The 15944-nt window shown below is 40.3% G+C and overlaps 1 protein-coding gene across 8 annotated transcripts in view; it reads left to right on the forward strand.

Annotated features, from left to right (window-relative positions):
* pan2 (poly(A) specific ribonuclease subunit PAN2) overlaps nucleotides 1-15944 on the forward strand; it is a 139263-nt gene that overhangs the window by 18962 nt on the left and 104357 nt on the right. For all 8 annotated transcript variants that reach the window (XM_072567187.1, XM_072567180.1, XM_072567182.1 and 5 more), the window contains exons 8-9: nucleotides 1510-1606; nucleotides 7947-8066. In XM_072567187.1, the coding sequence (XP_072423288.1) occupies nucleotides 1510-1606; nucleotides 7947-8066 (217 nt within the window). The remainder of the gene's footprint in view (nucleotides 1-1509; nucleotides 1607-7946; nucleotides 8067-15944) is intronic.

Genomic DNA, 15944 nt, shown 5'->3' on the forward strand with positions numbered 1-15944 from the left:
TTTTTAACAGCAAAAGTACATTCAATGTATTGCTATTTTTCCAACACATTTAACTTTGGATGCTCACTTCCCTTATGTTAACTTCTCAGCAATCCCTCATGTTAATAACTCCCAACTAAAGTCCCATTCCTTTCATTGATAATATTCTTTATTTCTCTAAGTGGATGCCACTAGTGCGATTTGATGCTAATCATTTGACTCCTCTCTCCTACATTTGCTTCTATTTCTCGTGTTTTGTCTATTTACAGGCGATACCAGTCTCCTCAATTTAGATAGTAAGATCAGAGACCGTCACATATAATGAGTAATTCTCAAATTGACTGACTTGCATGACTTTCTTAACCAACAACATGCACTAAATTCTTTGCTGTCCCTCTAAGTGTTAGTCACTGATATTACCTGATAGATCATGAATTGAGGTAATGTTGAACAGCATACATTGATTTCTTATTCTAATTGTGCTTACCATTTCTTTTTGGGTATTTTCAACCATATGTCAAGAGTGTGGTGCTGGAAAAGCACAGCAGGTCAGGCAGCATCCGAGGAGCAGGAGGATTGACGTTTCGGGCATAAGCCCTTCATCAGGAATCGGGAAGCTTATGCCCAAAATGTCGATTCTGCTGTTCCTTGGATGCTGCCCGATCTGCTGTGCTTTTCCAGCACCCCACACTCTCAACTCTGATCTCCAGCATCTGCAGTCCTCACTTTCTCCTATTTTCAACCATATGCCTTATTCTTAAAGAACAGCCTGGCACTAATTTACTCCTAGTCTCCATTGTTATGTAACCCATAATTAGGAAATATGAGAGTACATTTTTGTGAATTCCCTGCTTGTGATTAAGAAAAGTTGATAACATTACCCTCACCTCTCCTTGACCTGTTAGATCAGAAACACAGCTGCAGAATTGTGGATGAAGCTGTAGTCTGTCACAGTGGAAAAACTTGTTTGTACCCAAACGTGCAGGGCCACTCGATTATATGTTCAATCTCTTCTTAAATTTGATACCCAAATGTTGGAATAGTGTGAGGGAATGAAGTATCTTAGAATTGATTTGGTTCTGATAATGCAGTCTTACTATGGTTTATGCGAATGCTATTATAAAGTTACACACAAGACCTGGATTTCCCATTTACAACACTTAAATCTTACCGTGTGGCCAATGCTGTATCAGATCTTCTTATTTGACTCCTATTATTTCCTGGTTACTTGTTCATGTTTTACATTTGGATGAGCATAATGATAGGGGAAGTCTAAACTATTTGCATATTCTTTGTGACATGAAATTGCTACAGTACAGTAGATATACAATTTATGATTATATTATTTCTGGAAAGAAGAATAAAGCAAGCAGAAATATATTAATAGTCTGGTATTACACAATGTCCCAATGTACTCAATCTTCTTTGAGAGACATAGTTCACTTTTGGAGGTCTTGCAATTCTCCAGTAACTAACAATGACCCTTTAGTCTGTTTTAGATTAATTACCCTTGTGATTATTTTGTTTCAGACGAGCTCCACCTGTCGATCTTGAGATACTGCGTACTATGAAGAAAGTTGGGTTTATTGGATATGCGCCGAATCCCAAAACAAAACTGAGAAACCAGGTAAAAACAAATCTGTACCTGTAATTAAATGCTGCGTTTACTTGTGACCTTAAATGAATAAATGTTTTGGTATAGGATGGAACACACATCATGCTGGAAGTTATTATTGTTTAGTACCTTTATTTGGAAAGATGTTGCTAGATGAACTTATTTTATTTAAAAAATAAATCTACTTTTTGGGAAGAATATTAATCAGCTTCCCTGATGATCCACTCAGTAAAGGCGATGTTAGTGAAATGAACATGAGAAACAGGAACAGGAGTAGGTCTTTTGGCCCCTCACGCCTGCCGCGCCATTCTATAAGCTCTTGGCTGATCTGCCTAGACCTCAACTCCTCCATGCCAGCTCCTCATAGCCCTCATCTCCCCAATATTTTAAAAATGTATCGACCTCCTGTAAATTATTTCAGTGATCTAGCCTCCACAACTCTTTTGGGGTAGACAAGTCCACATTCTCACTACCCTCTAGGAGAAGAAATTACTTTGCAAATCAGCTTTAAATAAACATACTGTTATTCTGTAACTGTTAACTTGTTTGAGATTGCCTCACTAGTGGAAACTTAGAACAGTACAGTACAGCACAGGAACAGGCCCTTCGGCTCACCACGAGTGTGCCAACCATAATGCCATTCTAAATTAATTCCATCTGTTCATTCTCTGTTCGTGTGTCTGTTTAAAAGTCTCTTAAATGTTGCTATTGTATCTGCTTCAACCAACTTTCCTGGCAGCGTGTTCCAAGCACCCACCACTCTCTTAAAGATAAACTTTCCTTGCACATGACCTTTTAAGCTTTTCCCCTCTCACCTCAAACCTATGCCCCCACGTAGTTGACATTTCTACCCTGAGAAAAAGACTGTTCATCCCAACCATGCCTCTCATAATTTTATATATTTCTATCAGGTTGCTCCTTAATGATGCTCTGTTGAAAACAATCCAAATCTTGTCCAATCTCTCTTTCTAGCTAATAGACTCCAATCCAGACAACATCTTGGTAAACCACCTTTGCGCCCCCTCTAAGGCCTCTGCATCGTGGGTGGGATGCTCTTTGGATGGTCAGTGCAGACCTGATAGGCTGGGATGACCTCTAGCTGCTCTGTAGGGATTCTATGATCATTAAATTTGGATACATTGCACACTGTTATTAATGTAGATAGCAAATAGATGCCCAAGGACTGATCTGTGTGGCACTTCACTAATTACTTATTTCCTACCTGAAAAAGACCCAGTAATCCCATCTACTGGATCCCCCCCCTTTCAACTTTGCTTCTCATTTCCTCAAATAATTCTAGCAAATTTGTCAAGCATTATTTTGCTTTAATCATGTTGACTCTTTTAGATTTTGTTGAGCTTTTCTATATGTCCTGCTATTTCTTAATGAATTCTAGTATTTTCCCAACAATAGATGTTAACCCATAATTTCCTCCTTTTCTATTTCCCTCCCTTTTTGAACAGGGGAATCACATTAGCAGTTTTACAATCTGCTGGAACTCTCCCAGAATCCAGTGATTTCTGGAAGATTTGAACGAATGCTTCCACTATCTCTGCAGCCACTTAACTTCAAGGATGCAGGCAGTCAAGTGCAATTTATTGGTTTGAATTATCTGCCCTTTCCCATCTTTGTTATTAATTCCCCAGTTGCATCCTCCAAGGGTTCCACATTTATTTTAGCTACTTTCTTTCTTTATACCTGTAGAAACTCTTGCTGTTTGTTTTTATATTTCATGCCAATTTTCTTGTAGAATCAGTTTTCTCCCACTTTATTAGTTTTAGTCATCTGCCACTGGTTTCGAAAGCATTCCAAATCCTCTGGTCTACCACTAGTTTTTGCTGCTTTACTTGCTTTAATTTTGATTGGATATTCTCTTTGACCGGCTTTTGTTAATCACAAGTTGTTCATCCTTCTCATCAAATCTTTCTTTTTGACTGGAATAAATTTTTGCTGAGTGTTATGAAATACCTATATAAATGTCTGCCATTGCGAATCCACTACTTTCCTGTTAGTCTATTTTCCTGGTCTGATTTAGACAACACTTTCTTAATACCTCTCTAATGGTCCTTATTTAAGTTGAGGACACTGGTTTGAGACCCAAATACTGTCCCTCAAACTGAGTGGAAAATTCTACCATGTGGGATTGCTACCCTGTAGAGCATCTTTAATGATCTCATTATACATCAGTAGATCCAAAATAGCCTGTGCCTGGGTAGGTTGTGCAATGCACTGCCCTAAAAAAGAAGCTTAGATGCACTTTAGAAGTTCCTCTTCCATGTTACTCTTGCCCACCTGATTTGTTCAGTCAATATGGAGATTAAAATTACTCATGATAATTGTAGTGCTCTTCTTGTTCATCTCCATCATTTCTCAATTTATACTTTGTCCAAGAGTAAAGCAGCTCTTCAGGGGCCTATAGACGATTGCCACCTGTGACGTCTTTCCTTTGCCATTTGTTATTTCTGTCCAAACTGGTTCCACATCACAATCCATTGCATCTGTATCACTGCTTGCCACACACTTTCTTTATTAACAACCCTATCCCACCTGCTTTTCCTTTTTTTCCTATTCTTTTGGAAAGTCAAAATCCTTGAATATTGAGTTCCCAGTTTTAGTCACCCTGCAATCACTTCTTTAAAGCTGTCAAATCATTCATTTATTTCTGTTTGTGCCGTCAACTCATTTATCTTGTTACAATTACTGCATACATTTGCATAAAGAATCTTAAGCTTTCTAATTTTACCATTGTTACTTATTCTGGTTCTAATTTCTGCTGCATTCTTCTGCCTGTATTTTCTACCCCTTCCCGTTTCACTTGGATTTATTATTCACCTCTTCACTGCCCTGCGCCTCTTTGACTTTTAAGCTCCCTTCCAATTGAATGTTCCCTATCCACCCTACCCCAATTAGCCATATTCATACAAAAAAAATACTTGATTTATTTCCTGGTCTTTTCTGAGGTAGCTGGAATCGCAATGAAAACTTTGTAGTTGGCCTCAAGAGGGGAAGACCATAGATGGTTCCCATGCTTGTTTGCTATCCAGCAGTTGCCACTGAAATGTGTGGAGACCAGGAAACAATATTGGGCTTGGTTATGATGCCCTTTGTGATTGAAACAATCTGCTGTTATTCACTGTTTAGGTCTACACCAGAAGAATGGTTACTGAAGAGGGGTACCATGTGTGGCACTGATGTTTTTTCATACTATGGAGCACACTATTAATGTACAGGAATGTAGCAAAATGTGATGTCACGTTCTTCACCATTTAACATGTTTTGTTTTAAACAATTGAAACAGTTCTAAGTTTTTTCAAAAAACTTTTTTAAAAAATTGCCATTTTCATCGAGAAAACAACTTCAAATAAATAATTTGGAGGTGCTGGTGTTGGACTGGGGTGTACAAAGTTAAAAATCGCGCAACACCAGTTGTAGTCCATCAGGTTTATTTGGAAGCACTAGCTTTCAGAGCACTGCTCCTTCATCGGGTGGTTGTCCTAAATGGTGGGTCATGACCCCCCCCCCCCCCCCACCATGAGGTCACTGAAATAGTGTTTGGGGATGCATGCTTTCCCTCGTCTGAGGTAGCAGTGGTGATGATGGACAACAGACTCTGGACAGACAGCTCTGTGAGTCATGATCCACTTGCAAATGAGCAAAAGGGCTAAGGGTAATCTAAGGGTAACAGTTTTCAGAGTTAGGGGATGGTAAGTCCATGGGGACAAGCAGGGTACATACCCGGCAGTACGTGTGACATCATGGACAGAACTTATGTTTCAGACAATACATCTTCGGAAAATGTTACCAGCTACATAAACTTGAGTTCTGGCTTTCGGAACTTGAGCAGCAGTTGAAGTCACTCAGAGGAGCACATGGATTGCATGTGTAGGGGCGTGTTTGCACTGTAGATTAGAAGTGTACAGGCAGAAAAGGAATGGGTGATTAACAGACAGTCTTAAAAAAAACCAGGTAGGTTGTGCAGGTGTCCCTGAGAATATTGTTTGTCAGTCAGTATTCTATTTTAGAAAGAAATGATGGTGACGGTTCCTCGGGACTGCAGAGTCAAATGGGAGAATGAGGAGTTAAATGGAAATTCATATTGTTAAGAAGGTAGTCCTGGAGAAATTAATGGGGCAGAAATTTATGTTCCTGTGACCTGATCAGAGTGTTGAAGGAAGTGGTTTTAGAGATAATTAATGCATTGATAACTTTCAGAAAAGAATTCCAGAGATTCTGTAATGATTCCTGCACACTGAAAGCTTGCAAATGTCACCCACTATTTAAGAAAGGATCAAGGGATAAAACAGGAAACTATTGACCCGTCGGTAGTAGGGAAAAGCTGTACTCCATCATAAACGACATGTTAAGTGGACACTTGGGTATCATGATCTGATTGGGCAATGTGGATTCTGAATGGACAATAGTGTTTGATAAATTTTGAGTTTTATGAGGCTGTTACTAACGAAATTGATAAAGGGGAGTTGATGGATGTAGTATAGAGCAAAGTCTCCATTATCCGGTATTCTGTTATCTGCTTGTGCTTGATATCATGGAGTTTACCATACTAGGATTTTCAGAAGTCTTTTGATAAAGTCCCCAATAGGAGGTTGATTAACAAAATTAAAGCATATGCTACAGAAGCTAATGTACTGACACTGATTAAGGATTGGCTAACAAACAGAAAACAGTAGCAATAAACAGACTGTTTTCACATTGGAGGATTGACTAGTAGGGTAATGCAAGGATCAGTGCTTGGGCCCCAGATGTTCACAATTCTTTTCATTGATTTGAATGTGAGGACCAAATGTAATATTTCCAAATTTGCAGAGTATACACAGCCATGTAGGGACATGTGCTGTGAGGAATGTGTTTGGAGGATTGGACAGGCTTACTGATTTGACAGGAACATAGCTTAAGAGGTTATCCACTTTGGTACAAAGAAAAGGTAAACCTTTTCTTGAGTGGTGAGAGGTTAGCAAATGTAGCTATACAGAGGGACTTGGGTGTTCTTGTCAATTATTCACTGAAGACTAACATGCAGGTGTAGTGAGGAATTGGGAAGGCTTGGGGAATGTTAGCTGGTGACCATGCAGGGAGTGGTGAATGATTGAAAAGATTACAGCTTGTATATGTATGGGGGAAATGTCGTCTTCCTGTGATGTGTGTTGTGGGGGTAAAAAAGACTAATTACTCTGTGTGTTGTCATTGGACTTGAGAAGATAATTTTTTAAATAAAATACATTTTAAAAAAAAACACATTACATCTTTTATGTTAATTTATAAGACACAAATTTTAATTATATACTGAATGTTAATGTGCTGCTTTGTTGCTGATTTGTTTTTCGCTGGCATCTGGGGTCATGCTGGAAAACAGTATGAGAAGTATTGCCCTAATAAATTATGCTTTCCCTCCTTTTCTGGGTCTTTTCCATTTTGTTCAGAAGCTGTATTGATGGGCAGACCACCTGATCACTGACTTCTAGCCAAAGATATTATGGAGTTACAAGTTGTGACAGATGAACAAAGGCAGCAATCTATGAATTTCCCTGCAAGGAAGCCACAAACCTCTGGTCAGGCTGAGATGGGAACTCTGCAAATACTGAGTTTGAATGCCACTATACATTTCATGACATACCATTCTATAACCTCTTGTAACCTTCTAGCAGAAACTGGGGAAAGTCCAATTCAACTTGTTTTGAATTCCTAAACATTTGCTGGTGCATTTGAATGAAATAGACCAGTTTGCCACAAAGGGAATCAAGTGCAAAGCTTATGGCACATCCTAATTGGTACAAACAAAACCAATGTTTGCTGTTGAAAAAAGTGCAGCTTTTAAATTTGCAAACAAAATCCAGAACTCTGCTTGGTGTTGAAAATTAGAGGTAGCACTTAAAATTTTAGCCCTTTTTGTGAATTTTCCGAAAGCTCAAATTTTGTGGTTCTGTGGGAACCAGCAACCCACTGATACTGCTCCCAAGTGGCCAGTCTTCATGGATGCAGCTTTACAGTGAAGGTTGGAAAGTTATTTGACCACAGAAGCATAACGGCTATGCCTGGTTCTGCACAAGTATACTTTGTGGCAGAGGTCGTTGCATTATTAAACCTAATTTTAATTTTTATCCTTCCTTTTCTTGGTAGATATTAATTGTCGTGCTTCTCGTTAGAGCTGTCCAAGCTGAGCTTGGCTAACTCAGCTCAGCCAGGAGTTGCTGCTGGAGTTGATCTATTCTGTTCCATATGGTCCAGCTTCGGTTGTACACTGGATCACTGTTACTCATTAGACCATTAGTGGCGTTCACTGCTTTTTAGAATGACTTATTATTTGTTGAAGTAGGTTTGTTGAACCTGTTTGTAGGTTCCATATAAATTGAAGGAGATGGATGCAGAGTTTGACAGCTACAATCAAATCCCCGAGTCTCCTATTGGAAGGGAGGAAGAGCCTCATCTGTACATGGTGCCAAAGAAATACCGAAAGGTCTGACTCAAAGATCATAATAACGGTCGCTTGGTAGTATAGTACTTGAATATTGCTGATTAGAGAGACACATTATTAAAACTTTTCAACTTGCAGTCATCAGGACATGCACAAGAATGCCAAATTTCAGACAATTTCAACTCACATGAAAGGAGGAAATGGTGCTGATTGGCTGCCAAATCGATTCTAATTGGATGAGTCATTGCCATGGAAAAAGGAACCAGGAGCTGTAGGCTTCCCAAGCTCTTAGGTGATTCAAATCAAGGTGCAAGGCTTAACCATACACCTTTTGTTTGTAGAGTGTTTGCTGTGTGTTTTGCCTCTAGCAAGTGTAAATGAGCCACATTATGAACTCAACTGATTATCTTAAATTGATTGTGAATGCAGCTATCAGAATACATTTGGATTGTTCAGCAAATGTTGCCCGATTGAGGAATTTCTTTTGGATTTTGCCAGTGTGGCCTGGTAGAGTACAGTCTGTTCTCTGCCTGTTACATAGAGCCAAAGGGGCATGCTTTCGATTTGATTAGACGATTGCTGGGGCTGTAGCCTACATATCTGGCATTTCACTAGCCGTGGAATTCGTACACAAAATTGTTCATTTGTGAGATATGCAGAATGTCTTTTTGTACTGACCGCAACATCCAAAGAGTGGAAAAAAAATTATGCATGCTTAGCCATGACGTGCCAACCAATCAGCATCTACTCTCCCATAGTACAAGTTATGGTGATTTTAAAAAAAAATTTTTCTTTCTTGTGTTTGTCTTGATGAATGAAAGGTGAAGAGCCTTGGCAACATGGCTCTCTTTCCAACAATGTTAAAAAAATCCATACTGTATTGATATTTATTGCTATATTAATGTCAAAGTGTGAACGTAAACTAAAGAAATTGAATAGCAGAAAGTGAGGACTGCAGATGCTGGAGACGAGTTGAAGAGTATGGTGCTGGAAAAGCATAGTCGGTTAGGCAGCGTCTGAGGAACAGGAACATTGACGTTACAGGCATAAGCCCTTCATCAAGAATGAGCTCATTCCTGATGAAGAGCTTACGCTTGAAACATCGATTCTGCTGGTCATTGGATGCTGCCTGACTGGCTGTGCTTTTCCAGCGCCATACTCTTCAACTAAAGATATCAAATGGCATGTTTTTAAAAGGTTAATTAATTTTTATTCACAATGGTCCTACTGATATGAACTGATGCTAAATTTAGGGGCATCAGAGTCATCAAGTTGTGCAGCATGGAAACAGATCCTTTAGTCCAACAATCCCATGCTGACCGGATATCCTAAATTAATCTAGTCCCATTTGCCAACATCTGGTCCATATCCCTCTAAACCTTTCCTATTAATATATATACCCATCCAGATGCCTTTTAAATGTTGTCATTGTACCCGTCTCCACACTTTCTGTGGCAGTTCATTCCATACACTCACCACCTTCTGTGTGAAAATGTTGCCCTTCAGGTCCCTTTTAAACTTTTCCCCTCTCACCTTAAACCTATGCCCTCTAGTTTTGGACTCCCTTACCCTGGGCTATTCACCCTCTCCGCACCCCTCATGATTTTATAAATATCTATAAGGTCATCCAATGCTCCAGGGAAAATAGCTCCAGTCTATTCAGCCTCTCCCTATAGCTCAAACCATCCAACTCTGACAACATCCTTGTAAATCTTTTCTGAACCCTTTCAAGTTTAATAATATTCTTCCTATAGCAGGGAGACTAGGATTGAATGTGGTATTCCAAAAGTAGCCTAACTAATGTTGCGGCTCTACAGAACATGACCTTTCAACTCTTATACTCAATGCACTGACCAATAATGGCAAGTGTACCAAATGCCGCCTTCGCTATCCTGTCTACCTGCGACTTCAAGGAACTATGAACCTGCACCCAAGGTCTCTTTGGCAACACTGCCCAGGATCCTGCCTTGATTTACCTTAAAATGAAACATCTCCCATTTATCTAATTTAAATTCCATCTGCCATTCATCAGCCCATTGGCCCATCTGATCCCATTGTACTCTGAGATAACCACCTTCACTGTCCACTACACTACTGGTTTTGGTGTCATATGCAAACTTACTAACCATTCCTATGTTCACATCTGAATCATTTATATAAATGACAAAAAAGCAGTGGACCCAGCACTGATTCTTGTGGCACACCACTGGTCACCACCCTCCAGTCCAAAAAATGACCTTCTACCACCCTTTGTCTCCTTCTTTCAAGCCAATTTTGTAACCAATTAGTTAGCTCATCTGATACCATTTGATCTAACCAGCCTAAAGCAGAACCTCGTTGAACGTCTTAAGTTCCATGTCTACCACTCTGTCCTCGATCATCTTTGTCACTCAAAAAAAACTTAATTAAATTAAAGAGACACGATTTCCCCCACACACAGCCATGTTGACTTTTCCTAATCAGTCCTTGCCTTTCCAAATGCATCTAAATCCTGTCCCTCAGAATTCCCTCCAACAACTTACCACCACTGATGTCAGACTCACTGGTCTATACTCAATGAGTATAGTATAAGTTCCCTGGCTTTTCCTTACCACCTTTCTTTAAATAATTGCACCACAGTAGTCACCCTCCACTCTTCTGGCACCTCCCCCGTGGCTATCAATGACGCAACTATCTTAGCAAGGGACCCAGCATACTCGTCTTTAGCTTCCTACAAAGTTCTCGGATTCCCCTGATCAGGTCCCAGGGATTATCTGCCTTGATGTGTTTTAAGACGTCTGGCACCTCTGTAATATAGACACTTTCGGGTACAGTATCACTATTTATTTATCCAAGTTCTCTAGCTTCTACATCCTTCTCCACAGTAAATACTGATGTGCAATACTAGTTTAGTATCTCACCTACCTCCTGCAGTTCCATACATAGACAGCCTTATTGCTTTAAGGGGCCAATTCTCTCCCAAGTTACTCTTTCGTCCTTAATGTATTAGTAGAATCTCCTTGGGATTTTCCTTAACCCTCTTTGCCAACGCTTTCTCATGTCCTGTTTTTGCCCTCCTGATTTCACTCTTGAATATACTCCTACTTGAAGGATTCACTCAATTCCAGTTGTCTATACCTGCCATATGCGTCTTCCCTTTTCTTGACCAGAGTCTTATTTTCTCTAGTCATCCAGCATTCCCTACACCTACCAGCATTGCTCTTCATTCCCTTGCTGATTAAAAATCTGTCTGAGCCTTGAATATTCGTAATGACCCAACGCCTAAGCCTTGTGTGATAAAGAGGTCCACAGATTCATTGCCTGCAGAGAGAAGAAGGGGTTGGTCATTTCTATCTTAAATGACCAGCCCCTGACTCTGAGATTATGCCCTCTGGTCCTAGATTCTTCATAAGTGGAAGCACCCTCTCAACATCCACCTGTGAAGCCATCTAAAAATCTTGTATGTTTCAATAAGGTCATCTCTGATTCTTCTAAACTCCTATGAATACAGGCCCAACCTCGTCAGCCTTGCCTCAGAAAATCCATCCATACCCAGGATCAAGCAAATGAATGTTCTCTGAACTACCTCCAATGCTAGTGTATATTTCCTTAGATAAGGGGGCTAAAACTCTTCATAGTATTCTGGGTATGGTCTGACTAGGTCTTACGAACATACAAAGTAGTAACAAAAGTAGGCCACTTGGCCCTTCAAATCTGCTCCACCAGTCAATAAGATCGTGGCTGATCTGAGTTTCACCTCAACTCTGCATTCCTGCATATTCCCAGTAATCTTTCATCCCCTTGGTAGTCATTGATTTATCTAAAATAAAACAAAGGACTGCGTTTGCTGGAGATCTGAAAGAAAAACAGAAATTCCTGGAGAAATTCAGCAGGTCTGGCAGCATTTGAAGAGAGCAAGAAGATTCTGAAGAAGGGTCGCAGGACTTGAAACGCTAACTGAGCTTTCTGTCCCCAGATACTGCCAGACCAGCTGAGCTTCTCCCAGGATTTCTGTTTTTGTTTCAGACCTTCAGCAAATACAGTTCTTTGTTTGAATTTAGATAAGTCATTGACTACCAAGGGGATGAAAGATTACTGGGAATATGCAGGAATGCAAAGTTGAGGTGAAACTCAGATCAGATAAGTTTTTGTTGAAGGATCTAATTCTGCCTTAAGACAATGGATGCTTAAATCCTATTTTTTTTGAGGAAGGGATTTTTAAAGAGACATCCCTGTGTGAGGGGAAAAAAATGTTTCAATTTCTGCTTGAAATGAATGACCCACTTATTTTTAGACAAGACCCCTAGTTCTAAATCTCCAACAAGAGGAAACATTCTTTCTGCATCACCCAGTCAAATCTCCTCAGACTCTTGCATGTTTCGATTAAGCCAACTCTGACTCTTCTAAACTCCAGAGGATAAGGCCAAGGCCAAACCTGCTGAACCTTTCCTGATAAGGCAATCCACTTATTCCAAGTATTAGTCCAATAAACCTTCTTGGAACTGTTTCCAATGAATTAGCATCCTTCTGTAAGTACAGTAACTAGTATTGTACACTGCTCCAGATGCGGTCTCACTAATGCCCTGGATAATTAAAGTATAACCTCCCTACTCTGACATTCGGTCCCTCTATTCTATTACCTTTCCTGATTACTTGTTGTACCCACGTACAGTACGAACTGTTTGTGATTCATACACTTGGATATCCAGATCTCTGCATCTCAAAGCTTTGTGACCTTTCACCATTTAGGTAGTTTTTTAAAGTCTTTCTGCCAAAACAAACAAGTTCACACTTTCCCTCATTGTACTGCATTTGCTAGATCTTTACCCACTCACTTAACCTGTCTATATCCGTTGGTAGGCTTTTTATATCCTCTTCACAGCTCACATTTCTGCTTAACCTTGTGTTATAACCAAATTTAGCTACTATACCTTCAGTCCCTTCATCCAAATAATTTATGTAAATTGTAAAGAGTTGACACCCCAGTACCAATCCCTGTGGCACATCATTCATAACATCCTGCTAGCCTGAAAAAGACCCAGTTATTTTTTCTTTCTGCTTCCTGTTAACCAGCCAACCTTCTATCCAGGATAGTATGTCAGCCCCAACATTGAGTTTTTATTTTCACCACTAACCTTTGATGTGTCACATTATCAAATGCCTCCTGGAAATCTAAACACAATGCATCCACTTGTTCCTCTCTATCTACAGCAGAAGTTACTACTTCAAAGAGCTCCAATAAATTAGTTAAGCATGATTTCTCTTGCATGTTTTTACTGGCAAGCGGGAAGGTGGTTTGAAGTGTGTCTACTTCAACACCAGGACCATCTGGAATAAGGTGGGTGAACTTGCAGCATGAGTTGGTACCTGGGACTTCGACGTTATGGCCAGTTCAGAGACATGGATAGAGCAGGGACAGGAATGGTTGTTGCAGGTTCTGGGAATTAGATGTTTCAGTAAGAACAGAGAAGATGGTAAAAGAGGGGGAGGTGTGGCATTGTTCGTCAAGGACAGTATTATGATGGCAGAAAGGACATTTGAGGACTCGTCTATTGAGGTAGTACGGGCTGAGGTTAGAAACAGGAAAGGAGAGGTCACCCTGTTTGGGGGAGTTTTCTATAGGTCCAGAGATGTAGAGGAAAGGATGGCAAAGATAATTCTGGATAGGAGCGAGAGTAACAGGGTAGTTGTTATGGGGGACTTTAACTTTGCATATATTGACTGGAAATACTATAGTTCAAGTACTTTAGATGGGTCTGTTTTTGTCCAATGTGTGCAAAATGATTTCCTGACATAGATAAGCCAACAAGGGGCGAGGCCCCATTAGATTTGGTACTGGATGATGAACCAGGCCAGGTGTTAGATTTGGTGGTAAGTAAGCACTTTGGTGATAGTCACCACAATTCAGTTACATTTACTTTAGTGATGGAAAGGGATAGGTATGTACTGCAGGGCAAGGGAGAAAGGCAATTATGATGCGATTAGGTGAGATTTAGGATGCATAGGATGGGGAAGGAAACTGTGGGGGATGAGCACAATTGAAATGAGCTTATTCAAGAAATAGCTACTGCTTGATAAGTACATACCTGTCAGGCAGGGAGGAAGTGGTCAAGCAAGGGAGCTGTGGTTTACTAAAGAAGTTTAATGTCTTGTCAAGAGGAAGAAGAAGGCTTATGTTAGGGTGAGATGTGAAGGCTCAGTTAGGGTGCTTGAGAGTTACAAATTAGCCAGGAAAGACCTAAAGAGAGAGCTAAGAAGAGCTGGGAGGGGACGTGAGAAATCTTTGGCAGGTAGGATCAAGGAAAACCCTAAAACATTCTATAGGTACATCAGGAATAAAAGAATGACTAAAGAAAGATTTAGGGCCAATTGAGGATAGTAGTGGGAAGTTGTGCATGGAGTCCAAGGAGTTAGGGGAAGCGCTAAATGAATATTTTTCATCAGTTTTCACACTGGAAAAATACAATGCTTTTGAGGAGAATAATGAGATACAGGCTACTAGACTAGGTGCGATTGACATTCGCAATTCTGGAAAGTGTGAAAATAGATAAGTCCCCTGGGCTGGATGGGATTTATCCAAGGATTCTTTGAGAAGCCAGGGAGGAGTTTGCAGAGCCTTTGGCTTTGATCTTTTTGTCGTCATTGTCTACATGAATAGGGCCAAAAGACTGGAGGATAGCAAATGTTGTTCCCTTGTTCATGGAAGGGAGTAGAGGCAACCCTGGTAATTATAGACCAGTGAGCCTTTCTTTGGTTGTGAGTAAAGTGTTGGAAAAGGTTATAAGAGACAGGATTTATAATCATCTCAAAAGGGATAATTTGATTAGGGATAGTTAACATGGTTTTGTGAAGGGTAGGCTGCGCCTCACAAACCTTAGAGTTCTTTGAGATGGTGACCAAACAGGTGGATGAGGGTAAAGCAGTTGATGTGCTGGATATGGATTTCAGTAAAGCATTTGATAAGGTGCTCCATGATAGGCTATTGCATAAATTACGGAGGCATGGGATTGAGGCTGATTTAAGAAGACAGAGGGTGATGATTGATGGAAAATGTTCATCCTGGAGTTCAGTTACTAATAGTGTACCACAAGGATCTGTTTTGCGCCCACTGCTGTTGGTCATTTTTATAAATGACCTAGATGAGGGCATAGAAGAATGGGTTAGTAAATTTGTGGATGGCACTAAAGTCGGAATTGTGGACCGTGCAGAACGATGTTGCAGGTTACAGAGGGACATAGATAAGCTGCAGAGCTGGGCTGAGAGTTGGCAAATGGAGTTTAATGTGGGAAAGTGTGAGATGATTCACTTTGGAAGGAGCAACAGGAATAAAGAGTACTGGGTTAATGGTACGAGTCTTGGTAGTGTGGATGAGCAGAGAGATCTCGGTGTCCATGTGCATAGATCCCTGAAAGTTGCCACCTAGGTTGATAGTGTTGTTAAGAAGAAACATGGTGTGTTACCTTTTATTGGTAGAGGAATTGAGTTTCGGAGCAGTGAGGTCATGCTGTAGCTGTACAAACCTCTAGTGCGGCTGCACTTGGAGTATTGTGTACAGTTCTGATCACTGCATTATAGGAAGGGTGTGGAAGCTTTGGAAATGGTGCAGAAGAGCTTTCCCAGGATGTTGCCTGGTATGGAGGGAAGGTTTTATGAGGAAAAACTGAGGGACTTGAGGCTGTTTTTGTTAGAGAAGAAGATTGAGAAGTGACTTAATTGAGACAGACAATCAGAGGATTAGATAGAGTGGACGGTGAGAGCCTTCTTCCTCAGATGGTGATGGCTAGTACGAAGGGATACAGCTTTAAATTGAGGTGTGATAGATATAGGACAGATGAATGAGAGAGTTTCTTTACTCAGAGTAGTAGGGGTGTGGAATGCACTGCCTGCGAAAGTAGTAGACTTGCCAACGTTAAGGGCATTTAAATGGTCATTGGATAAGCA

The sequence above is a fragment of the Chiloscyllium punctatum genome, chromosome X, assembly GCF_047496795.1.
Source record: "Chiloscyllium punctatum isolate Juve2018m chromosome X, sChiPun1.3, whole genome shotgun sequence".
Taxonomy (NCBI): Eukaryota; Metazoa; Chordata; class Chondrichthyes; order Orectolobiformes; family Hemiscylliidae; genus Chiloscyllium; species Chiloscyllium punctatum.